At 38.3% G+C, this 26,236-nt stretch overlaps 3 protein-coding genes and 1 long non-coding RNA gene across 8 annotated transcripts; 3 read left to right on the forward strand and 1 right to left on the reverse strand.

Moving 5' to 3' along the window:
* Positions 1–227: 227 nt before the first annotated feature.
* On the forward strand, positions 228–2,928 carry LOC307124415 (uncharacterized protein). Its single transcript, XM_079813593.1, has 2 exons — positions 228–442; positions 1,075–2,928. Exons 1-2 carry the CDS (start codon positions 369–371, stop codon positions 1,718–1,720), a joined length of 720 nt encoding a protein of 239 aa, XP_079669719.1. The 5' UTR covers positions 228–368; the 3' UTR covers positions 1,721–2,928.
* Positions 2,282–15,284, reverse strand: zfp91 (ZFP91 zinc finger protein, atypical E3 ubiquitin ligase). 5 transcript variants are annotated; one of them, XM_079813588.1, is made up of 13 exons: positions 15,081–15,266; positions 14,528–14,987; positions 14,200–14,234; positions 12,991–13,092; positions 12,831–12,867; positions 12,405–12,515; positions 11,846–11,923; positions 11,584–11,757; positions 10,804–10,854; positions 9,607–9,685; positions 9,409–9,523; positions 9,222–9,321; positions 2,431–4,416 (listed from the first exon to the last, which is right to left on the reverse strand). In XM_079813588.1, the coding sequence occupies exons 2-13, from the start codon at positions 14,920–14,922 to the stop codon at positions 3,399–3,401; spliced, it is 2,295 nt and encodes a 764-aa protein (XP_079669714.1). In that variant the 5' UTR covers positions 14,923–14,987; positions 15,081–15,266; the 3' UTR covers positions 2,431–3,398. The 5 variants fall into 5 exon arrangements, with proteins under 5 accessions (XP_079669716.1, XP_079669714.1, XP_079669715.1 ...); XM_079813589.1 differs by having other exon boundaries at positions 10,804–10,851; positions 14,528–15,284; XM_079813591.1 differs by lacking the exon at positions 14,200–14,234 and having other exon boundaries at positions 14,528–15,253.
* Positions 15,285–16,321: 1,037 nt separating this feature from the next.
* LOC307123803 (GTPase IMAP family member 4-like) lies at positions 16,322–18,131 on the forward strand. The gene is made up of 4 exons (XM_079812522.1): positions 16,322–16,434; positions 16,762–16,853; positions 16,957–16,993; positions 17,166–18,131. The coding sequence occupies exons 1-4, from the start codon at positions 16,416–16,418 to the stop codon at positions 17,912–17,914; spliced, it is 897 nt and encodes a 298-aa protein (XP_079668648.1). The 5' UTR covers positions 16,322–16,415; the 3' UTR covers positions 17,915–18,131.
* Positions 18,132–18,287: 156 nt separating this feature from the next.
* LOC307123804 lies at positions 18,288–21,020 on the forward strand. Its single transcript, XR_013816211.1, has 3 exons — positions 18,288–20,173; positions 20,260–20,369; positions 20,611–21,020. It is a non-coding gene; the product is annotated as an uncharacterized lncRNA (long non-coding RNA).
* Positions 21,021–26,236: the final 5,216 nt, after the last annotated feature.

Genomic DNA, 26,236 nt, shown 5'->3' on the forward strand with positions numbered 1-26,236 from the left:
GTTTTAATAGTGCTTTATATACAGGCAGAGCAGGGACACGGTTGCTATGGCTACTTGCATACCCTGAAAGTTGCCTCCGTTTCTGGAACCGAAATCTGAGGTTATCCGCTTACTTATTACTAGTTCTGCTCTTCCCCTAGTTCTGCTCATGCTGATATCGTTGTCGCAATACCATTCCGCGCCTCACGGTGCCACATTCATTTACTTTTTTGCTTCTACTACAATCTGTTCGGGGACCAAGAAGAAACACCGACTTCCGGGTAAATAAACGATTGACAATTGAATCTTCAAAAACGATTCAAATTCACAAGTAACGTTATTTGAACGGTTTTTGATCACAGTTATCATTTACCTTTATTTGAGTGGATATGAATTCTCTTGTGGGATACGGGATTTCATCCGAGTCAGAGGATGAAGAGAAGGGAGAAGACAATCAGAAGGCGTAAGTAATTCATAATGAACTAGACAAATACATTGTCACGGTATTTTTCATTTAAAAGAAAGTCACATGTGAAGAATATCTTTCCACAGTCGAAAACTTGAATCTTGAAGGTATGGCTCACTCAAAAATAAAAATTGTCATCATTTACTTACTCTCTCATGTAATTACAAGCCCATATGACGTCCATTCTTAGGTGCAAAACAAATAATAAGAAAGTGGTCATATTTAAACTGCTGCTTCAATACAATGGAAGTGAATGGGGACTGGGGCTGTGAAGCTTCAAAAAGGACAAAAATCACCATAAAAGTAGTCCATAGTCGATGGTAGCTTTATGTGATGAAAGAATTACATTTAAGAGTTGTGGTCATCATTCACTTTCATTATGTGAAAGCAGTAATTCTGCTAACTGAATTTGTGTACCATTGAAGAAAGTGAGTAGTTTCGAAAGACACAAGGATGAAATATAATTTTTTTGTGTGTGTAAACTACTCCATTAATAAACGGAGATATGAGGATATATTGACAGCATGGTCAACATTCAGTTGCACAAAAAAAAATAGTAAACTATTCCTTTAATGAGAAGGATCAAGTATCACTTTTTAAGTAAACACCTTTTAATTATTCCTATGTAGGTCCTTCAAAAAGACGGATTGTGCTGTAGAGGAGGCAAAAAGCCGTAATTTCCTGTTGGAGTCGGAATCGCCTTCCAGTGAGTCTGAATCTGCTCCAGAGAATGAGGATCAAGAGGAGGCACCTACTGCTGAACGCTCCTTTTCCAAGCCCTCGCTGACCCCGTCCCTTCGTCCTCACACTCACAAGCTCCCACCTCCACCTCTGGGAGGCTCCAGCTCGGGTGGAGCGCTTACAGGCAGCAGTGTGTTTGCCAACCCCTTCAAAGTAATGGCTGAGGAAAGACTGAATGCCCTACAGAAACATGTACCTCTTACTTTACAAGCTCGCCCCACCCAGATCGGCGGTAAGCGCATTTGTGTGGCCTACAGGAAGGATGGTCGCTGCCGTTTTGGAAGCCGCTGCAAGTTCGCACATGACAGCGATCTGCAGAGTAACTGTGTGGTCACATCAGATAATGGATCAAAAGATGATGCCAGTGTTGCAGGTTCACACAATCATGATCCACTGGCTTCTTGTGTGGAAGACACAGAGACAGACGGAGAGAAAGACAATGAACAGCGAAAGAAAAGAAGAGTGGGGGTGAATGATTCTCTCATTCCACCAAAACGGGCTCTCAAGCAGTATGCCAGACTCTCACACCCCTAAAAGACATTATAATGCTCATAAATTGGGCAACAACTCTTTTATGTGAAAAGCACTCACAATGCTGTGTTCTATTTATTGAATTAATATGCTACTAATTATATTATTAGTCTGTAAAATGTGTAACAGACTTTTTCCAGAGGTCTTTTAGACAAATGGCGAAGTGGTCAATACAAAAAGAGACTCTGAAAAATCTAACAAATGTAAGAAACAAATGTAATAATTAAAATGGCATTTATTTGGGTCTGTAGTTTCCAAAAAAACGTTTTGTCTTTATTTTACATTAGTTGAATTCTAAGATTTTGAAACAATAAAGCTAAATATGCATACATGTTGGTTGCTTTAAAATGAATATATATATATTTATAATACTGTAGTGTATATGGTCAGTGTATGTTCAAACTTGTGTCCCTTTTTCACTTGAGTTATTATGGTTTATTTCTACTAGGGATGCACAATATATTGTAGTAGCTGTTACTGGTGATATTAGAGGAATGTTAAAATTAGGTATGCTCTTAATGAATGTACATTCAAAAGTTTGGAATCGGTAAGATTTTTTTTTTTAAAGGAAGTATGTTTTATTCAGTAAGGATGCATTAAATTGATCAACAGTGACAGTATAGACATTTATAAATAATGTAACAAAAGATTACTATTCAAATAAATGCTGTTCTATTAAACTTATTCAATAAAGAATATTGAACAAAAAATTCAGGTAAAAAAAAAAATGCTTTTATAAACATGAATAATAAGAGCAGCAAATCATCATATTAGAAAGACTTCTGAAGGATCATGTGACACTGAAGACTAGAGTAATGATGCTAAAAATTCAGCTTTGCCCTTAAATTACATTTTAAAATGGTTAAGTTGTTAAATTAGTTTACAACATTACTGTTATCGCTGTATTTTTGACAAGTTAATGCAGCCTTGGGGAGCAAGAGACTTTTTCAAAAATATATATTTTTGAAAATCTTCCGACCCCAAACTATTGAATGGTAGTGTATATCAGCCAGTATTTTATATTTAGTTTGAGTTTCCACTATTTGTGCATGCATGTAACCTTTGTCATCATTATATGCTCACTTAAAGTTCATCTTTAAAATGTTAATAATTGAATAACACCGTTAAATGTAATATTTAGCAAATTTCTAAATCATGTTTCATTGTGATGCCTAAATTCACTTATTAGATAAAACAATTGATTTGTTTTTAGTTTTGAATTTTTTATCTTAAGACAAAATAGTATAGAGTTTTAATATGGACCATACAATGAAAATAATAATCAGCTCATCTATTATATGGATGCATCCCAAGTTTCTACAGTACCAATTCAAGCCACATGATGGCACAAATTTGCTTACACAATGGCTTTACTCACACAGACTACCATGAATTGAGGTCTGCAAAAGCCTCTAACACACTTGTTATGCAAAAAACACACATACACACACATAAAACATACGTGGTTGTTGGAGGGAACTATAAGTGTTTATATACAAAATGAACAATGACAACAACTCAAACACAGTCTCCCTGGTACAGACATTTCTACAAAGCTACCAAAAGTTAATGCGATTACATACAATATATTTATGACTCTATATATTTAACTTCAGGGTGTGTAGGAGCGTGGCAAATAACAGTCATCTCAATTTCCTCCATGTTACACCAACTTCCTTCACTACATCAGAACGCGCTGCATCTGGACGTCTGAACTGTCTGTCATGTTTTGCTCCTGCCCCTGTCCACTCGCCTCCCAAACCCCACCCCCATTTCCATTCTCAGTCCCATCTCCCTCCCAGACCACCTGTCTTGTCTCCGAAGGATTAGTGGAAGGCTGGGGAGACGTAGATGAAGAGGAGACAGGATTACTCCCGAATCCCAAACCGCTCCGGCAATCAGAGGGCGCCTCAGGCAGGGTTTGGGAGAGGAGGGAAGTATTGGGAGCCGGGTTGTGGCTTGGGGGCCTAGGGAGGGTCTGGTTTTGATGTGGCTGGGTGTTCTGAAGAGGCAGCTGCTGTGCAACAGAAACCAGTGGGAGCTGCTGCTGAGGAAGACCTCTGAAGGTCATGTGGACAACCTGGGACTGGGGGCTGTAGGACTGCACAGGCAGCTGCTGCACCAAAGCGGCCTGCTGGGAGACGCTGCTAGCGGAGGGCTGGAGGGGGAGCTGCTGAATTTGGTGTTGTTGTTGTTGCTGCTGCGAGATGGGAGTAGAGACAAACTGTAGAGGCATCTGCAGAGAATGAGCGGAGGTCTGCTGAGAGGGAGCGCTGTTCTCCTCTGTCGACGACATGGCCAGGGTCACCGGTACCTGCATGGAGTGCAGCGGGTGATCCTGATCTACAACCATCACTGGACCCACGTGCGTCACTGGGGCCACCTGACCCGCTGACACCGCAGAGCTCCCCTGGGCCTCAGGGACCCCCTGCTCTGTTTGCACGGAGCCCGTGGAGGTCTCCAGCAGCGTGGTGACTCCGGCAGGAGTCGTGATGAGGGCTCCGGCATTGGCGGCCAAGGCCTCTGCAATGAGCACCTCGGGGTGGCTCTTAGCTTTGTGAGCAACCACACTGTCCTTCTTTTCAAACTTCTTGCCACAGATGCTGCAGGAGAACTGGTACGTGGCGTCCGCGTCGTGCTTCTTCATGTGCCAGTTGAGGGAGGCCTTCTGACGGCATGTGAAACCGCAGATTTCACACCTAGGAAGGAGATGAGAGGTAGAGATATACTGCTGAAAATATTTTTGATAGATTTGCGAGATGGAAGAGAGCATTCTAATTCTTACATTTGTTCTGTTGACTATAATAAAGAACTTAAATAACTTTTTTTTGAAAATTATACATGTTAAAAGTGAACTATGTAGTTTTTTCTGTAAAAAAAAAGGGGCAATTTTCCTGCTTAATATGCTGAGAGAATGATTAGGCACTGGTAGGTTTCCCTGTAAAGTAAAACATCTTGATGGAGCAATGTTGACATTGATACAATTTCTGAAAAAGTAATTCCCTGTTACTACACTAAAAAAAAGAAAAAATAGAAAAAAAATTCACTCAGAAATTGCTAGTAAATTTCACAATTACAAAATAAAAAGCAAGTAACACATTGAACTGAATGTGAAATTTCAAATTTGAAAACATTAAATATTATTTTCTTGTAAAAATAATCAAAAAACATTTTTTTACTGTGCAGAGCCACAAAAATTATATACTTCACCTTTAACATGAAAAAGTGACCTACTGTTTTTTTTCCTGCATCTATGAGCACATATACATATATATATATATACATATATATACATATATATATATATACACACACACACACACACACACACACACACACACACACACACACTCACCTAAAGGATTATTAGGAACACCATACTAATACTGTGTTTGACCCCCTTTCGCCTTCAGAACTGCCTTAATTCTACGTGGCATTGATTCAACAAGGTGCTGAAAGCATTCTTTAGAAATGTTGGCCCATATTGATAAAATAGCATCTTGCAGTTGATGGAGATTTGTGGGATGCACATCCAGGGCACGAAGCTCCCGTTCCACCACATCCCAAAGATGCTCTATTTGGTTGAGATCTGGTGACTGTGGGGGCCATTTTAGTACAGTGAACTCATTGTCATGTTCAAGAAACCAATTTGAAATGATTCAAGCTTTGTGCCATGGTGCATTATCCTGCTGGAAGTAGCCATCAGAGGATGGGTACATGGAGGTCATAAAGGCATGGAAATGGTCAGAAACAATGCTCAGGTAGGCCGTGGCATTTAAACGATGCCCAATTGGCACTAAGGGGCCTAAAGTGTGCCAAGAAAACATCCCCCACACCATTACACCACCACCACCAGCCTGCACAGTGGTAACAAGGCATGATGGATCCATGTTCTCATTCTGTTCAAGCCAAATTCTGACTCTACCATCTGAATGTCTCAACAGAAATCGAGACTCATCAGACCAGGCAACATTTTTCCAGTCTTCAAGCTCGTGCAAATTGTAGCCTCTTTTTCCTATTTGTAGTGGAGATGAGTGGTACCCGGTGGGGTCTTCTGCTGTTGTAGCCCATCCGCCTCAAGTTTGTGCGTGTTGTGGCTTCACAAATGCTTTGCTGCATACCTCGGTTGTAACGAGTGGTTATTTCAGTCAAAGTTGCTCTTCTATCAGCTTGAATCAGTCGGCCCATTCTCCTCTGACCTCTAGCATCAACAAGGCATTTTCTCCCAAAGGACTGCCGCATACTGGATGTTTTTCCCTTTTCACACCATTCTTTGTAAACCCTAGAAATGGTTGTGCGTGAAAATCCCAGTAACTGAGCAGATTGTGAAATACTCAGACCGGCCCGTCTGGCACCAACAACCATGCCACGCTCAAAATTGCTTAAATCACCTTTCTTTCCCATTCTTACTTTCAGTTTGGAGTTCAGGAGATTGTCTTGACCAGGACCACACCCCTAAATGCATTGAAGCAACTGCCATGTGATTGGTTGATTAGATAATTGCATTAATGAGAAATTAAACAGGTGTTCCTAATAATCCTTTAGGTGAGTGTATATACGCACGCACGCACGCACGCACGCGCACACACACACACACACACACACACACACACTTTGAGGAAAATAAATATTATTTAACAAATGGCAGTTTTTTTTTAGTTTTTTTAGTTTTTTTTAGTTTTTTTAAGTCTTTGTGATTATACATCAATATAATTATACAATAATTATTAAAGGTGAACTATGTAGGATTTTTGCAGTAAAATATCCAGAAACCACTAGGCCAGTGTTATATATTTTGTTCAGTTGAGTACTTAGAATATCCCAAATGTTTCCAACTATTTGTAAATCGTGAGAAACTGCTATTTTAACCAAGCAACCAGGACGTGTGAGCTTTGCGTTTGAGGGAGTCGCCTGTCGATTGCGTCATATCTGCGTCACCCTCGGTTTCTGGTTTTATTCAGTGAAACACTTTACTCTCACTGCAGTGTGAACAAGTGTCATAGCAGCCGCCGAGCGAACGTCATAACTTCCTTTTCAACACACTCAGATAAATCTAATACGATAAACAGAGTTGCGTTACCTCAAACTCATGACTGGAAAAGAGGAAGTGGCGCCGGCAACCGTGTCATAATAAAAGTCCTGCCGGCGACTATGCCATAATAACAGTCCCGCTCTTCAATCGCTCCTGCGGTCTTGCTCAGCTACATTAATGTTAATAATCGCATCCATGAACATGATTTCTGCCCGAGTCCTATCCCGATTCTTTTCCACCGGCTGTGAGGTGAAGACCACATGTCCCAAGATTCTGCGCTCAAACGTGGCGTCATCAAACTACGCCTTTGTTTTGAACAGGCGACCTCTAGTGGACGGAAAAGTTACATAGTGTAGCTTTAATATTATAATTTTATTTGATTGTTAGAATTATTAAATACCAATATGGTAACACTTTACAATAAGGTTGTATTAGCTAACATAAGTTAATGCATTAGTTAACATGAACTAACCATGAAAAACACCTCTGTTCAGCATTAGTTAATCTTTGTTAACGTTAGTTCATAAAAATACAGCTGTTCATGGTTTGTTCATGTTAGTTCACAGTGCATTAACTAATGTTAACAAGTTTTTAATAATGCATTAGTAAATGTTGAAATTAACATTAAAAAAGATAAATAAATGCTTTATAAGTGCAGTTTATTATTAGTTCATGTTAACTAATGTAGTTTACTAATGTTAACTAATGAAACTTATTGTAAAGTGTTACCAAAATATTAAACAAAATAAGAACTATTATTATGGTAAAAATGCTATTTTGCTCACACAAAAAAATGATATGATTCTGATGGACACAAATATTAATATTGTTTTACAGTACAACTGTAAAATTACAAATTCAATACTCATTTTTATGTCTTCATTTCTTTCTTGTCAAAAGTTAAACCATTAAGTTTTTTGGTGTAAAACTGCAGGGAGCCCTTAAAGTTTCTCCTTTGTTGACATGTTTATAAAAGGTTTTACAAATACGGTGACATTTTTAAATAATTTGAACCAATGTTTAATATCCGTTTTATTTGTTAAGTGGCCATGTAATAAGTGGGATAGTTAACAGTCAGCTGGTCATTAATCACAAAATTAAACCCTGATCTTCTGATCTTGAACCCTGAACCTGATCTTTTTGTTTGGGGTCGTTTTACAAAAAATATAAATAAGACTGTACGTAATCCCTGGTTTGGTTGACGTGAGAACGCAATTCGACACAACGGACCAATGAACAAAGCATAATTCTTAACGGGAAATGTGTCATATAAAAAGCAGGTTGAAATTTTGGAAAACCAAAGAGGGCCTCTTCATCTTAAAATGATATGTAATGGCTCTTCTCCGTGCATTGCAAGAATGCTGTCCCAATCAGAGTGGGAATCAAGGCTACATTTGTTTGCGTGTGTCAGCTATCTTGATGGATGACACAGAGGAACGTAAACAGATAAACTCTGATAGGAGTTCTCCGCTCATTCTCAATAAGAGGACAGTTTTACTCGCATGTGACTTGCATAAACATTTTGGTACGCTTTGAAATGTTGCCTTGTGGAAGCGCACCGGGCCAAGGAGAAAAACGCAACATTGTAACAAATTAAGTCCCTGTTTCTGAACAAAGCAAACAATCTACAGGTCTGAAAATGCCCTTAGTCCTCAAATTAGGGATGTCAATTTACACAATTTCCCATGATCGATCATAGTTTAAATTACCAATCAATTAATCTATTAATCATTAGCCACAATATGCGTCTACAGCAGTGGCTTATAGCCAACCGCATGACAAGGTGTGCAAATCCTGAATGAGAAGGATTTTTAGTCTAAAGAAAGTAGGATTAGGGCTAGTAGGATTGTAAAATGAGTTGATGTGATTGATAATTTCATTAAATTACTAATTTAATAATCAAATATAACGAGTAATAAGATGTGTCACTCAGATCTGTTATTCAGAATGTGTGGAGTCGGACGTGCTCTTCCTAGAATAATGCGCTGACATTGCAACTAAACCCAAGGAATTCACAACGATATATTAAAATAGTGTTCTCATTAATGTTATGTAGTATGACAGTCCCAATCAAAGTTATTACTCGTTGTGCGTTGCTGTTTGAGCTGCGTGCGCTGAATCAACACCGGCAAACTGAAGCTCTTTGCTAGTACGTTATTTAGCTCAAAGCAACGCATCCTATATGAGATTAATCAGATATATACAAAATAAACATAATATTACAAATTACATCTGTACAAAATGACGCAAATGAACAAGTGAACTTAACTACAAATCGCATTCGCCGGGGCACTGCGGTAGGATCGAAAAGGGCACTTTCACAATTAATTTTGTGAGTTAAAACAGCCACAAACTCAATTTTTCATCGTGTCTGTTTTGCGGTTGATCGATACGATCATTTATGGATTAAATGTATTATCAATGGTACATTTGGAATAGTAATATTGTGTAAGCAGCAGTGATATGACTTACTGTAGTGGCTTTTCTCCAGTGTGTATCATTCGATGCACAGCCAGGTTGTGAGAGCTCTTGAAGGCGCGAGCACAGAACTCACAGATATAGTCTCTCTGATCTGCAACACAGGCTGAACTTTAAAAAAGCCACCTAACCAAAGACACTTCATTATAAGTATAGCAAGCTTTAGACGTGTCTGTCTTACCTGTGTGGTGCTTGGCATGGCGCAGTAGTTGTTTCTGCAGCCGGAAGAGTCTTCCACACGAAGGGTGAGGGCAGACGTATTTCTTCTTCATCAGGTGTTGGTATTTAATGTGATGCTGCAGGAGAGAAAGACAACAAAAAGGTTTCATGTCTAATTTCTGTGTTAGTCAGTGAGGGAAGTGCTAGTTTGCACTTGTACCTGTAAATAGCGTGGGTGAGCCAGAACTGTACCACATCCTTCCATTTCACAACGCACATACTGGACCGGCGGCTTTTTCCTGTGTAGAAGAACAAATGAGCTTCAGATAATGTAGGAATTATTCTTATTATTTTACTGGAATCTTACAAAGTAAATACAAAGTAAATTGTGGCATGCTGTCAATTTTGTGTTTACTGTAATGCACTTAATTGTACAGAATATAAACTGTACAATACATTAGTTATTAGACTGTTTGGAAGCTATAGCCATAATTAGAATTACCACACTTCGTGACCAATGGATTTTAATTTTCTCCATGTTTTTCTATTGCCTTGTTACTGAATAATGTTTTCACACTGAAATACAGCATTGCTTTAGAAAAGATTATATTGACTATAAAAATGTATATTACTTTTCCCTTATCTGTTTTATATATATAATATATATATATATATATATATATATATATATATATATATATATATATATATATATATATATATATATATATATATATATATATATATATATATATATATATATAAAACGGATAATGGAAAAGTAATATACATTTTTATAGTCAATATAATTTTTTATATATATATAATTTTTATTTATATATATATATATATATATATATATATATATATATATATATATATATATATATATATATATATATATATATATATATAAAAAGGACATTACTTATGGAAATTGAATCCAGACTTTATTTACAATAGCTTTGCTCCAACAAGCAGACACTACAACAATAAATAATACATATATTCATATGGTAACACGTTATTTAGATGGTCCACTTTAGACATTCTACTAACTATAAGTTATTTTGTAACTACATGTCAAGTACCAGTCATTAGAGTTTAAGTGGACTGTCTGATTAATAACCACTTTTTTATGCTCCCCCAACAGACATTCTTCTGACTATAAGTAACTTTGCAGCTACATGTCAACTTATTCTACTAACCCTAATCTAACGGTCTACTAATACTCTGAGAGTTAGTTGACATGTAGTTGCAAAGTTACCTATAGTTAGTAGAATGTCCAACGAGAACCATCAAAATAAAATGTAACCAAATACAACCAAATCTGTATTCTAATTAAAAAGGGAGATGGTTACTGTTCTACTCCTGATTTGGGGTTGTTTTCAGCATTCAATGTGAGATGCTTTGTTACCTTCTTTTAGGAAGACGAGGACTTTTATCATCTTTCCTTCTCCGCCCTCTTCTAAGACAAAAAACCAAGGCGGTCTGACAGTTAATGTTTGTTAATCATTCACATATCAGTCTGTTTAAGTGAGTGAGACTGTCAATCTGATGAGTAAACAGTTTGTTGCGGTGCTGCGTTCCAGTTCTTTTTAATTATGCCCTTCACTTGCTAACTTCCCTCCATCTCGTTCACTCGGATGTGCGTCATTGCTTACGTTGCATGAGTGCCCACTACTGGAGGAACATTTGCAATGGGCTGAACTGGAACGTCCTAAGCCCTTGATCACTTGGAATTTTTCCTTTACGAAATTGTATAATGCAGCATTCTATATGTATATAGGTGTGTTTGGGTTGTTTTAAATGTTTAAAAAAAAAAAAAATCAAAATATCATAGAGTTGTTTGTGGTGGGGTAAATTAAACGCGATATGCTGTGACGTCACATTCGTGTTGCATTGTGGTATATGAAGCTGCCTGAAATGTACACATGAAGTAGACTCGCAAGTAGACTCGCTCCCTCTGTCAAAATCATGGGAGCGAGGGTCTGTCCATATAAACTTCCCTCGTCCACTTCACGAAGTGGAACGCACTTCAAAATGGCGGCAGGGATTCCCCCGAAGGGGAAGTGCTTAGTGAAGTTTGCAAGTGTGTGTCTAAAACTGGAGTGGAACGCAGCACAGGTGTGTGTTGAATTGCTTTTCTCATGTCCACATATTTCCATCATAGACATATAAAAAATTACGGACTCACTTCCTGGGCGGCTCAGCACCTTCCTCAACTTCAGCAGCGGTCTGCACATCTGTGCTCTCCCCTCCCTCAGTTTTTATCTCTGTCTCTTGCTCTGTTGCCGTCTCTTGCCCTGCAGCCTTGTCTTTCTTCTCCTTCAGTCTGGTAGGGGGTCTGCGCCTTGACTTAGGAATATCTCTACACAACAGGACAGAAATGGAGAGGGCATAGGAGACAAGACCTTTATCATACAGAAGACACAAAAACACACATGCACCTCTCATACTTAGGATCATAGCTCTGGTCATTCAGGTCATCTCTAAATGGGACATCTTCATCGCTGCTGATGACCTCCTCTTCATCACTGTTGAACAAACAAACATGAGCATCAAGCCAAAATCAATTGCTCACATAATCAAATGCATGACTGAAATCATATTTAATCATTGACTGATAACTGTAATCATCCTATAACACAACATTTGTGAAACAATAACTGTTTCCAAGAGATGTTTTTTTTTGCCTCAAAACATGATTTCATTTCATAATGTTCATAAAACCTGCAGATGGTTGCTCTGACCATCAGATATCAGATGAAGTGAGTCGAACTGTTTTTATCCTCTTTTAACTTTAATATTTGGTATGTCCACCTTTTGCAGCAATTACAGCGGCACATCTCTCTGGCATAGTGTCATTATATTTCCTGAGAACTTCAACAATAATGTTATCCCATGCCTTCTGCAACTGTAGTTCCGGCAATAGTTAGAAGACGATTTCGGGTAAGACGACTCCCAGATGTGTTTAATAATTTTGGCCACCACTGTATATACAAAGTACAACATTACCTCTGTGAATGGGGTAGGTAGTTTTCATCTTTTGGATCATCCACAAATGGACACTCTTCCTCTTCCACAACGTCTTCATCATCCATGCTCTCCTCTTCCTTTTTCTCCACACTAAAATATGGCAGTAACAAACATAGGGCTTGTTATACCAACACCAAAACAGTAGCAGCCATCAGTGTCCTCAAAGACCCCACAAAATGGCTTGACGAGCAGTTTTTCTTTTTTTAACAAACAGCCAGCTGTGAATTGTGATGTGCTACCGGCTTTTGCTAGTTGGAGAACAAGAAATTGGATATATTTGGTAAGGCAAGATATTTTGGGTCAATTTTTTCATGCATTTTAAATGCATATAAAAGCCACACAACTTTGATTTCATGGGGTCTTTCATGGTCCATGTGTTCTCATAACAAATGTGCAATCAATCACCTTGTTCCTGTCTTTTCGACTGCTTTATTGGCCTCCACTGCAAGCAAAATGTGCATCCATTATAGTTATTTATATATATATGTTTTGTAGTTAGTATTCTGTCAAGAATTTGTAGTGGACCTATGTTCAGTCTACTACATTTAAAAGCTCAGCAGCGTACCATAGTCAATGTCCAATTCTGGCTCAATTTTAAACACAGTCCTAGGCGAGCCCCGGCAGGTGCGGGCCCCTGAGCGCACCTGCACCCGTCTGCCGCGGGCCGCTGGAAGAGAACACAGTCACATGAAGCAGAATCAGATCACATCTGAAGGCAAGCTGTTTTAACATTTCTTCCTTAAAACTAACTAGTATCTATTTTTACATAATTTGTTCTATTTTAATTACTAGTGTGTTGGATAATACTAGTGAGTAGTATCCATTCAATTTGTCACTAATACATATTCATTATATACTAGTATTACGTATGTATTCCTTTGTTATTAGTCAGTATCCCAATAATGACTAGCTCTCTGACTGGTTACATATTGCAAATGTTTTAATTATTGGGCAATATGCAACTTAGATATTATAAGTTCTTATAAGTTAACGTATAAACTAACATTAGCTAACAATGAGCAATACATTTGTTATTAAATGTATTAATCTTTGGTAACAACAGTAGTTAATTATAAAATACAACTGCTCATTGTCAGGTCATATCAGCTTAGGTCCTTTTCATAATATTAACTGATACAACTTTTGGTTTTAGTAATTAATTATGAATGTGTAATTAATGTCAATTTCATTGTTAGTTCATGTTAACTGTTGTAGTTACTAATTTTAACAAATGGAACCTTACTGTAGTTACCAGATATTCAGATAAATCTTACTAGTTGGTATTCCAATTGTTGCTGGTATCTATGTCAGTTTTACAAGTACTAACTTAATAGAAACTAGTTGCTTATACTAATGACCAATTTATTAGACACTAGTTTGTGTTCCAATTATAATTAGTAACATGTTTAATCTTACTAGTATGGTTTTTAATTTTAACTATACAGCAGATATTCTGAATAGTCAATGGTTACAAGTAAAAGTTATTGTAACCAGTACTAGAACCGAAAAGTAAACTAGCAAAACCAGAACACAAAGTAGTCGAAAGTGATAGGTCTCTATAGAATTTAATGACATTTTTTTAACAATAACAATTACATATTTTACAATTTACATTGAACAATTCTAATGAATAAACAAAGAGACACCAATCACTTTTGGATTACTTAGTTTTTTAAACATCAAGACTTATAGGATAATCATACAATGGCTGGCCATATACATATACTGGCCTGCTTAAGATGTTCATTAACAAAATAAATGTCATTTAAAGTACCTCGATTAACCAGCGCATCCTTGTTTTCTTCAAACCTGTCATAAGACGGAGAAACAGGCGGTTTTATTTATGATGTCCCATCTTTCATATATTCTCCTTCCAGTGTCAAAGATTGGGCGTGCGTGATTTATTTTGCCCGACTACTCTCTCAGAAACACAGCTACTTTAACTAGTGCAAATGTAAACACTGCAGTCTGTCAGCATTACTCCTTAACGTGTTAAAGGAGCACAGAAATGCCATGCATTACTATTATGATCTTAACAAGAGGGGCCTTGTTATTTTAACCTATAACACATCACATATTACAGGCTGAAAAGTCGCACTTACTCATCCAGCAGGTCGCAGTCGCCGCCGCTCTCTCTGCCCGCATCTGATGAACCCGCGGCGGCTGCTGCGCTCTTCCTGCGCCGCGGGCATTTCGCTTTCCTCCGGCGATTCGCCGCTGCCTCGCGTGATACTTCATCCCGGTCCTCCCCGATATCACTCTGCCTCCACACGGGAATGGTGCGTGTTGACCTGTCCCGTAAAACCCGTCCGGAACCCGCCACGCTCGTTGCAGCTCCGTTTGTTTCTGGCGGGCAAGTCCCTTCAGTCGTCAAGCACCCGTCCCCGCGTCCTCTGAATGCCCTGCACGGGCTGGATGCGGTACTCTGCCCCGCGGATTTCTCCATGGCCGTCTCACTCTCCACCTCCTCTTTGTTGTTCGGGAGCTGCGGCTCCATCGCCGCTAAAGTTGTTTTTTCTTACTTCTGGACGCCTCAATAATTCTCAACAAATTGAAACATAGCTTGAAATAAACAGAAGGCATAAAATATGAAAAATGTTGGATTGCTAACGGCCCTGATCCGATTGTCAAACATATTTTACTGGACACACTTACGTCTCTTTGCAAATATAGTGCAAAAATGTAAGTCGTATAAGTCGAAAATTTAGTATATCATCTCTATAATAACTGTGCAAAATTCATTTTAAAGACCCAGAGCCTATTTTAAGTTCTTAAAGCTATAGTAAGCCACGCTGTTAGCAGGGCCCACTACGGTTGCTCTTTGTTGCGTCTCCTTTAAGTGGAGATGAAGCCGAAGACGAGCTCAGCAGCGACACACAGCGCCACGGCTGTACGTGTGCCAATCTCCACTGACCTACAAAAGTTACTTTGAGAAAAATAAATAACCAACGTCGTTCCAGATGTTCTGTACATTTAAGAATATGGCGTAGTAGGAGCCTCTCAAAGAGAATCACAGTCCGCTTTTAGGCGTTGTTGTCATTTTAATTAGAAACGTAAACGTGGTACTAAAATGTATGTTTCGATTTTTGTTTTCTGTTGAAAGATAGAGCAGTTAAATAAAACCAGATTTTCAAAGAAATGTCTGTAGCCTATTAAAACGAACAAAAATTGCTTTTCTTACATGAATCATTTTTTATGGCTTCATTATTTATTTCGGATTGTCATATATTTTTGGTCTGCTTCTCAAATGCATTTTAGCTACGTATTTCGTTGTTTTACTCTTGTCCCACTACCAGAGGACCCAGACATGGGGTGCGTCAATCAGCTCCCTAGTTCAGTTAGGGCACTGATCAATTGTGCCCGGACTATTTAACTAGGGAGCTGATTGAGACGCACCCCAATCTCATACTAAGAAAATCCATTATTTAAAACAATATTTATTTGGAGAATATAATTTATAGGCCTAATTTTTTTTTAAAGACTGCTCCAGAGTTTTTTGGGGGGCATTTTGCCCTTAATGATCTTTTCCCCAAAAGTTAGGGTCTTGTTGTCCTAGTACCATTTCCAGCCTAGACTAATTTTATATTTTTTAGAATACACATAAGATGGAGTTGAAACAGTGAATCTATGGCATTTTGCACCCTTTTAAAGGGCACGCCAGAATGGTGACACAAAGTCCACATCTCACAAACTATAAGGTTTTATGTAGTGGTTTTGTATGTCGGTTTCAAAGACCCAAACTGTCTTAAAGTTCCATATGATTAAAGAGACCTTAACCCCATCCCTTTCTTTTTAGGGTGGGTGTGACTGGACCTTAAAGCTCCACCCATTATCTCTGCATTGAGCAGCTGCTTGACTCTTGCAGTGGCGTTGTGTCTCCTGTAGATGGCAGTCTACACTAGGAAAGCCTTTTAAGAGTAAACGAAACTGTCCTTGTTTTGACAAGAAAAACGAAACCCAGTTTACATCTATAAGCCTACTACTTGCAGGATGTGCTCTTCATTTAAAAGTAATTGTACATTTTTTCCTTTGCATACATTAAAGATAAACGTTTACACTAACTTAATTAGCATTGAAAATAATAAATGTAAAGTAGTTGTTTAATGACAATCGAGTGTTTTGCGTGATTTTAAAGAGACAGAGAGACATCATCCGTTTAGGGTAGGCGAGTTATCGATAAAGCTTGATTTAAAGCAGTAGCAAAGTGTACATGCAATAGCCTTGTTCATGAGTAGGCTATCATACAAATAATTATAAAATATCCTATTCATCTTTTATTGTTTTCATATTTTGAACGTATAGCAAGAACATGTTATGTTCATGTCTTTCTTTATAGCTGTGCAGGACATTTCTCCTGGACCATCAACAATGACGACCAAAGTACTGGTGGTTTCTATAATTGTTGGAGCCTTTGCAATAGGGAATCAGGTATGCTTAAATACATATTTTGTCCTTTTTTTTACTCTACGCTGATTATCTTTTTAACATGTATTATAAATTGCCAAATGTCATAACATATAATCACTTCTAGATTTTCAAGCAACAAAAACAGGATTTTGATGCTTTAGGTAAGGTTTGTATTATCTTTAAAAATACATTTATTACAAATTAAGCTCTGTCAAGATGATGAATAGTATTAAAAAGGCTACATATAGGTGTATTTGATTGTTCTTTTTAAATAAATGTTTGTAAATTTAAATTAGTTTGAAATTTTTTTTTATTATTCTTGTTAATGTACAGTGGAATATCCAGGCGAACCGCTCCGGATTCTACTGGTTGGAAAAACAGGAGTGGGGAAAAGCGCAACAGGCAACACTATTTTGAGGAAAAAGGCTTTTAAATCAGCATTATCATCCTCCTCTGTGACAGGTCAATGTGAAAAATTTAATACAACAATAAATGGCAGAGAAGTATCTGTCATCGACTCTCCGGGTCTGTTTGACACCAGCCTAAGTACAGATGAGGTGGTCAACAGAATTAAAAGTTGTATTCCACTCTCCTCTCCTGGCCCACATGTCTTCTTAGTGGTGATTCAGCTGGGCAGATTCACAGATGAAGAGGCAGAAGCTGTTAGAATCATTCAAGCAGTTTTTGGTGAGGAATCCTCCACGTACACCATGGCACTGTTCACTCATGGTGATCGACTGGAGGGCAAGAACATACACACATTTGTGCGGGACAGCCCAAAACTGCTCAGTTTCATCAAAACTTGCAGTGGAAGATACCATGTGTTCAACAATAAAGAACAAAATCCTGAACAGGTCATTCAGTTGCTGGATCAGATTGATAAAATGGTTACTGGAAATGGTGGGCAACATTACACCAGTGAGATGCTTAAAAGGGCAGAGAGAGCGATTGAGAAAGAGAAACAACGTATCCTGAAGGAGACAGAGGAGCAGAGACAGAAGGAGATAGAAGCTCTGAGGGCTCAACTCAAGGACGAGGCCTATGAAAAAGCATTAAAAAAGTTAAACAATGATTATAACTAGCTGGCAAGATGTTAAGAAGTTAAGTGTGTAAAGTTTTTAATAAATAGAACTAAAGCACGTTTACACTGTACAATCTGGTAAATGTGATATATGACAGTTTAAAATGAAATGTTTGATGAATGTGTCTTTTTGTATTTAAGCAGATGTGTTATGTATACGTTTTAGGTATATGATGTAACTCTTTTGTATGCGAAAAATATGCATTGTGAGATCCTTTATCCAACGTGTGTCAATATCTCTCTCTCTCTATATATGTATATATATATATATATATACAATGGGGCTAACAAGTATTATATACACTGTCGATTTTGCAGGTTTGCCCATTTACAAAGCATGTAGAAGTCTGTAATTTGTATCATAGGTACACTTCAACTGTGTGTGACGGAATCTAAAACAAAAATCCAGAAAATCACATTGTATGATTTTTAAGTAATTAATTAGCATTTTATTGCATGACATAAGTATTTGATACATCAGAAAAGCAGAACTTAATATTTGTAACAGAAAAGTTTGTTTGCAATTACAGAGATCATACGCTTCCTGTAGTTCTTGACCAGGTTTGCACACACTGCAACCGGGATTTTGGCCCATTCCTCCATACAGACCTTCTCCAGATCCTTCAGGTTTCGGGGCTGTCGCTGGGCAATACGGACTTTCAGCTCCCTCCAAAGAATTTCTATTGGGTTCAGGTCTGAAGACTGGCTAGGCCACTCCAGGACCTTGAGATGCTTCTTATGAAGCCACTCCTTAGTTGCCCTGGCTGTGTGTTTCGGGTCGTTGTCATGCTGGAAGACCCAGCCACGACCCATCTTCAATGCTCTTACTGAGGGTTGGCCAAGATCTCGCGATCCATGGCCCCATCCATCCTCCCCTCAATACGGTGCAGTCGCCCTGTCCCCTTTGCAGAAAAGCATCCCCAAAGAATGATGTTTCCACCTCACGGTTGGGATGGTGTTCTTGGAGTTCCTTCTTCCTCCAAACACGGCGAGTGGAGTTTAGACAAAAAAGCTCTATTTTTGTCTCATCAGACCACAGGACCTTCTCCCATTCCTCCTCTGGATCATCCAGATGGTCATTGGCAAAATTCAGACGGGCCTGGACATGCGCTGGCTTGAGCAGGGGGACCTTGTGTGCGCTGCAGGATTTTAATCCATGACGGCGTAGTGTGCTACTAATGGTTTTCTTTGAGACTGTGGTCCCAGCTCTCTTCAGGTCATTGACCAGGTCCTGTCGTGAAGTTCTGGGCTGATCCCTCACCTTCCTAATGATCATTGATGCCCCACGAGGTGAGATCTTGCATTGTGCCCCAGACCGAGGGAGATTGACCGTCATCTTGAACTTCTTCCATTTTCTAATAATTGTGCCAACAGTTGTTGCCGTCTCACCAAGCTGCTTGCCTATTGTCCTGTAGCCCATCCCAGCCTTGTGCAGGTCTACAATTTTATCCCTGATGTCCTTACACAGCTCTCTGGTCTTGGCCATTGTGGAGAGGTTGGAGTCTGTTTGATTGAGTGTGTGGACAGGTGTCTTTTATACAGGTAACAAGTTCAAACAGGTGCAGTTAATACAGGTAAAGAGTGGAGAACAGGAGGGCTTCTTAAAGAAAAACTAAAGCCGCGTTTCCACCGCAGGAACTTTACCCCGGAACCAGGAACTTTGGGGGGGAACTCGGTGTGTTTCGACCGCAGGAACTAGGGTCTAAATGAAGTTCCGGGTAAATATTTTCCCCTCCAAACGGCCCTGCTTGCGAGGTGGTACTTTTGAAAAGGTCGCGAACTTTCGGGGGTGGGACTTGGGCGCTGAACATGCTGATTGGTTGAGCTCTCGCAGCATTTTTTTTTCCACCGCCATATTTACAAGTCTTTTGCGAGGTGGGTTTCGTGGGTTCTGCGTTCAGTAAATATTTTCTTTGCAACAATGGAGTTCAACAAAAAATTCGACCGATGGACCGACGACGAGGCTCAGGCTTTATTGAGCATATAAGCGGAGGAGGACATCCAGCGGGAACTGGAAACTGTGACCCGCAATGAAAAGGTATACCTGAAGATATCGACTCGGTTCCAGTCACACTGGAAAACAGTGCAGAGAGAAGTTGAAGAAATTAAGACAAGATTACAAGAAATTAAAGGATAACAACCGGAGCGGTTCCGACCGGCGTATTGTTGGGACACAGACCGTCCTTTTCTGGTACAGCGGTAACGAAAGACTCGGCTAGTGCGTTGTTGGAAACCATCCAGGAATCCGAGTGGGTTGAAGGTAAATATCTCATCTTGGTATCATCTATTAAACTCGTTGCAGTGTTTAAACACGTTGCAGTAACTTTTTTCAACGTGCTTTTCCAGGTGTAACGAGTGGCCCTGATGAATTGCAGGCAACGGAGACCAGCGTGTTTTCCCCCGCGGTCACCAGTACGTTAACCCCGTGTCTCCTGCCGAAACACACACACGCCGAGGTATAAAGCTGACAAAAATGTGTATATATTTAAAAACTGATGTGTAATCCTTAATGGTTTTGAGTAGTTTTGTTGTTTTTAATTGTAAACTTAAATTGCCCATGATAAAAATGGCACACTGGGCATTGTTCAAGCTGGGCAAACAATTGTTCATTATTTGTAGTGAAAACACTTTAAATAATTAATTGATGGTTTCTATTGTTTCATGGTTGCCTTGTGTATTAATTTCCATGTGTTTCAGTGCAATTTTTCTACTTAGAGAAAAGGAAAAGGGACTGTGACTTTCTTGATGCACTGAGGGACATGGAGAATGCTAAGTCAGTCAGAAGCGGAAGAAAGCAGACAGCAGCAGAGGGACTTTCAGACCGGGTTTCTGTCTGTTCTTGGACAGTTTGTCCAGTCGTTCAAGAAGTAGCCACAATGACCAGCCGCTTGAATGAAGCATTTGCACTACCACATTTGTACTTTATATATTGTACGTGTTGGCACAGCTCTTGGACAGGTTACTGAAAAATACACTTTTTTTTATATTGTTGTTTTCACATTTTATAATTAAATTTTATTGTTCTAGTAATTTATTTGTCTTTGCACACTTATTTTAATTTTGTAAGAACTAATCTGTCTAAAATAAAGTCAATTGTGTAAAATGTCACTGTGTCTTTAATTTCCACATTCTAACTATATAACCACATTCTAGTTGTATTCATATAGTGTAGGAAGCAAATAAAAGGGCTGCTGCTCGCAAGTCTTTCTGAATATGCACATAAACATATCTAGAAAACCCAAATATTATATTTTTAAATGTATAACTATGTGAATGTAGTATAATTACTTATAACCACAACTTAAGTGAAGCCATAAGTGTGGTCCTGCTTCATTTCAAATTTGAGGAAGAAGTCTCTAAAATTATGCATTTAATGAAGCATATTGTAATACTAGTCATGTGACTTTTTTTTGTGAATGTTAAGAGATGTTATTGTGATAAAAAATAAAATTCTTGCAGTCTAGTACCTAATCTTTCAACCGCTTAATTCAGTCTATTGTTTTCATTCAATTAACTTTTCACACATCTGTCATGAATGACTGAAACCTCATTATCCTTTTATAGAAAATATTTTGTTTTGGAATTGAGCTATTACAACACATTCAGATTTTGGATTGCCCATCATCCCATTTTGCATTAAAATGGTCAAACCAGGTGAAAGTGCACGTTTAAATAAGCAGTGTTGGTAATGTGTATGCAAAAGCAGCGCTTTTTTTTTTTTTTTTATAGCCGCGTTTCCACCGAAATTACCCGGAACTATTTGTACCAGGAACTTTTTTCCCAGGAACTTTTTCTCCCCCAGACCTGCTACTTTCTGCGTTTCCACCGCGGTCTAAAGTACCGGGGTGATTAGGCAAATTAGCTCGGTGACGTGAGAATGCGCGCGACTGCTCCTCCCAGTCACCGACGGACAGTAATCACTTTTGCGAAACTGTCTGCAACAATAACAAGTGGAGGAGATGCAAGCAGCGCTGCTTTTGCATACACATTACCAACACAGCTTATTTAAACGTGCACTTTCACCTGGTTTGACCATTTTAATGCAAAATGGGATGATGGGCAATCCAAAATCTGAATGTGTTGTAATAGCTCAATTCCAAAATATTTTCTATAAAAGGATAATGAGGTTTCAGTCATTCATGACAGATGTGTGAAAAGTTCATTGAATGAAAACAATAGACTGAATTAAGCGGTTGAAAGATTAGGTACTTGACTGCAAGTATTTATTTATCACAATAACATCTCTTAGCATTCACTAAAAATAAAAAAAAATCACATGACTAGTATTACAATATGCTTCATTAAATGCATAATTTTAGAGACTTCTTCCTCAAATTTGAAATGAAGCAGGACCACACGTATGGCTTCACTTAAGTTGTGGTTATAAGTTATTATACTACATTCACATAGTTATACATTTAAAAATATAATATTTGGGTTTTCTAGATATGTTTATGTGCATATTCAGAAAGACTTGCGAGCAGCAGCCCTTTTATTTGCTTCCAACACTACAATTAGAAAGTGGTTATATAGTTAGAATGTGGAAATTAAAGACACAGTGACATTTTACACATTTGACTTTATTTTAGACAGATTAGTTCTTACAAAATTAAAATAAGTGTGCAAAGACAAATAAATTACTAGAACAATAAAATTAAATTATAAAATGTGAAAACAACAATATAAAAAAAAGTGTATTTTTCAGTAACCTGTCCAAGAGCTGTGCCAACACGTACAATATATAAAGTACAAATGTGGTAGTGCAAATGCTTCATTCAAGCGGCTGGTCATTGTGGCTACTTCTTGAACGACTGGACAAACTGTCCAAGAACAGACAGAAACCCAGTCTGAAAGTCCCTCTGCTGCTGTCTGCTTTCTTCCGCTTCTGACTGGTGGAATGCCAGCTCTTGCCTCCTCATCTCTCCTCGGCCTGGCTCTCCAGTAACAGCTGCATATATTGGTCTCGCTGTTCTTGTCCATGCTGCAGGACGGCCCGGTTAGCATCCTCCATGTCCCACAGTGCATCAAGAAAAGTCAGTCCCTTTTCCTTTTCCCTAAGTAGAAAAATTGCACAGAAACACATGGAAATTAATACACAAGGCAACCATGAAACAATAGAAACCATCAATTAATTATTTAGTGTTTTCACTACAAATAATGAACAATTGCTTGCCCAACTTGAACAATGCCCAGTGTGCAATTTCTATCATTGGCAATTTAAGTTTACAATTAAAAACAACAAAACTACTCAAAACCATTATGGATTGCACATCAGTTTTTAAATATATACACATTTTGTCAGCTTTATTCAATTCAATTCAATTCAATTCAAATTTATTTGTATAGCGCTTTTCACAATACACATTGTTTCAAAGCAGCTTCACAGAAAGTGCATTTCATAAATGTACATTGAAAAATGTTAGAAAAGAGAATGTTAAAGAAAAAATGTTAGGATAAGTTAATCAATCATGTATTATTTTAGGCCATAACAACGCTGGCGTTGAGTCGTCTCTTCACAGGCGTCGAGTCGTCTCATCACAGGTGTCGGGGCATCTGAAGTCTCCATCAGAGGCTGGATACAAACTGGAGCTGACGAACTAGTTACCTCGGGACTAGTGTCCCGAGATAACAACAGAAAAGCAGATGGGAAATAATTAGCATAGCTGCTGTTCAGAATATTAATGCTGTTGGTGCGATTTAACTGTAGTATAAAACTTAATTTATAATGTGAATGCTTGGCTAAAGAGATGCGTCTTTAATCTAGTTTTAAACTGGGACAGCGTGTCTGAACCTCGAACAATATCCGGAAGACTATTCCAGAGTTTAGGAGCTAAATGTGAAAAAGCCCTCCCTCCTTTAGTGGACTTAGATATCCTAGGAATGACCAGAAGCCTCGAGTTTAGTGATCTTAAAGAGCGCGATGGATTGTAGGGCGATAAAAGATCAGTTAAATACACTGGAGCTAACCCATTTAGGGCTTTATAGGTCAGTAGCAATACTTTGTAATTGATACGGAACTTAATAGGTAACCAGTGTAGGGATGATAAAATTGGTGTTATATGATCATATTTTCTTGACCTAGTAAGCACTCTAGCAGCTGCGTTTTGGACTAACTGCAGTTTGTTTATCGATGATGCAGGACAACCAGCTAATAAAGCATTACAGTAATCTAATCTCGAGGTCATGAATGCATGAACTAACTTTTCTGCATCAGAAATAGATAGCATGTTACGTAGCTTGGCAATGTTTCTAAGGTGGAAAAATGCCGTTTTTGTAACATATGAAATATGACTTTCGAAAGATAAGTTGCGGTCTAATATAACACCCAGGTCTCTTACTGTAGTGGATAAAGTGACAGGACATCCTTCCAAGTTAAAGTTGTATTGTGAGAGGTTTTGTGGGCAATTTTTTGGACCAATAAGTAACACCTCCGTTTTATCTGAATTTAATAGCAGAAAATTACACGTCATCCAGTGTTTAATATCATCAACACACGCTGTCAGTTTAGATAATTTAGCGTTTTCATCTGGTCGTGATGAAATATATAATTGAGTGTCATCAGCATAACAGTGGAAATTAATTCCATGTTTTCTTATAATATTACCAAGTGGCAGCATATATATTGAGAATAGCAGAGGGCCTAGCACGGATCCTTGCGGCACCCCATAGTCTACTGATGTTATCTTTGATTTTTCCCCATTTAGACAGACAAAATGGTAGCGGTCTGATAAATACGATCTAAACCAGTTTAATGCCTGTCCCTGAACACCAGTGTAATTTTGAAGTCGATCTAATAGTATTTTATGATCTATAGTATCGAACGCAGCACTAAGATCAAGTAGAACTAGTATTGAGATACAGCCTTGGTCAGAAGCTAGAAGTAAATCATTTGTGATTTTAACGAGTGCAGTTTCTGTGCTATGATGCTGCCTGAATCCTGATTGAAATTTTTCATAGATATCATTTTCTTGCAAGAAAGAGCACAATTGAGCGGACACAACTTTTTCTAGTATTTTAGACATGAATGGAAGATTTGATATTGGTCTGTAATTTGCTAGGTTATTATGATCTAATTGTGGCTTCTTAATGAGAGGCTTTATGACTGCCAACTTGAATATTCTTGGAACATGACCTAAAGATAAAGACGAGTTAATAATATTGAGAAGAGGCTCTTCCACTACAGGTAACAACTCTTTCAGTAGTTTAGTGGGTATTGGATCTAATAAACATGTTGTTGGTTTAGATGCAATGATAAGTTTATTTAGCTCTTCCTGTCCTATAGTTGTAAAGCGGTGTAGTAGTTCTTGAGGGGCGATAATTGCGGTTGAATCATAAGACATCATTAATGATTGTACATTTACAATTTTGTTTCTGATGCTTTCTATTTTGTCAGCGAAGAAGTTCATAAAATCATTACTACTAAACTGTAACGGAATATTTTGTTCAGGCGATGCTTGTTTATTTGTTAGTCTAGCCACAGTGTTAAATAAAAACCTTGGGTTATTTTGGTTATTTTCTATTAGTTTGCGGAGATGCTCAGCCCTGGCTGCTTTTAGGGCCTTTTTATAACGTGACATACTTTCTTTCCATGCGATTCTAAAGACCTCTAAATTAGTATGTTTCCATTTACGCTCTAAGTTACGAGTTTCTCTCTTGATAACATGTGTAGCACTGTTGTACCATGGTGCTTTAGTTTTCTCTCTAACCTTTTTTAATCTAATTGGTGCTACAATTTCTAATGTACTAGAGAAAATGGTGCTCATACTGCTAGTCATTTCCTCTAGTTCATCTGTTTGTTTGGGTTCACTGAGCAGCTGAGACAGATCAGGTAAGGTATTTGAGAATCTATCTATAGTGGTTGGAAGGATTGTTCTGCCTGGTCGATAACGTGGCGCAACATGACAGATTTCAGCAGTACGCAGTATGCAAGTTACCATGTAATGGTCAGTGACATCATCACTTTGTGGTATAATATCTATATCGGTTGGGTTGGTTCCATGTGATATAATTAAATCTAGTGTGTGATTAAGACGATGAGTGGGACCAGTGACGTTTTGCTTGACCCCAAAGGAATTTAATAGATCTGTAAACGCAGCCCCTAACGCGTCATTTGTGTTATCTACGTGTATGTTAAAATCTCCAACAATTAATGCTTTATCGACGTTGACCAATAGATCTGAGAGAAAGTCTGCAAACTCTTTTAGGAAAGCAGCATAGGGCCCTGGAGGTCTATATACAGTAGCTAAGGCTAGAGATAATACAGATTTCTTTCTTACATCTAATAGCGTGACATTTAGCACTAGTACTTCAAATGAATTAAACC

This window comes from Gobio gobio (genome assembly GCF_949357685.1).
Source record: "Gobio gobio genome assembly, chromosome: 3".
In the NCBI taxonomy this organism is placed as follows: Eukaryota; Metazoa; Chordata; class Actinopteri; order Cypriniformes; family Gobionidae; genus Gobio; species Gobio gobio.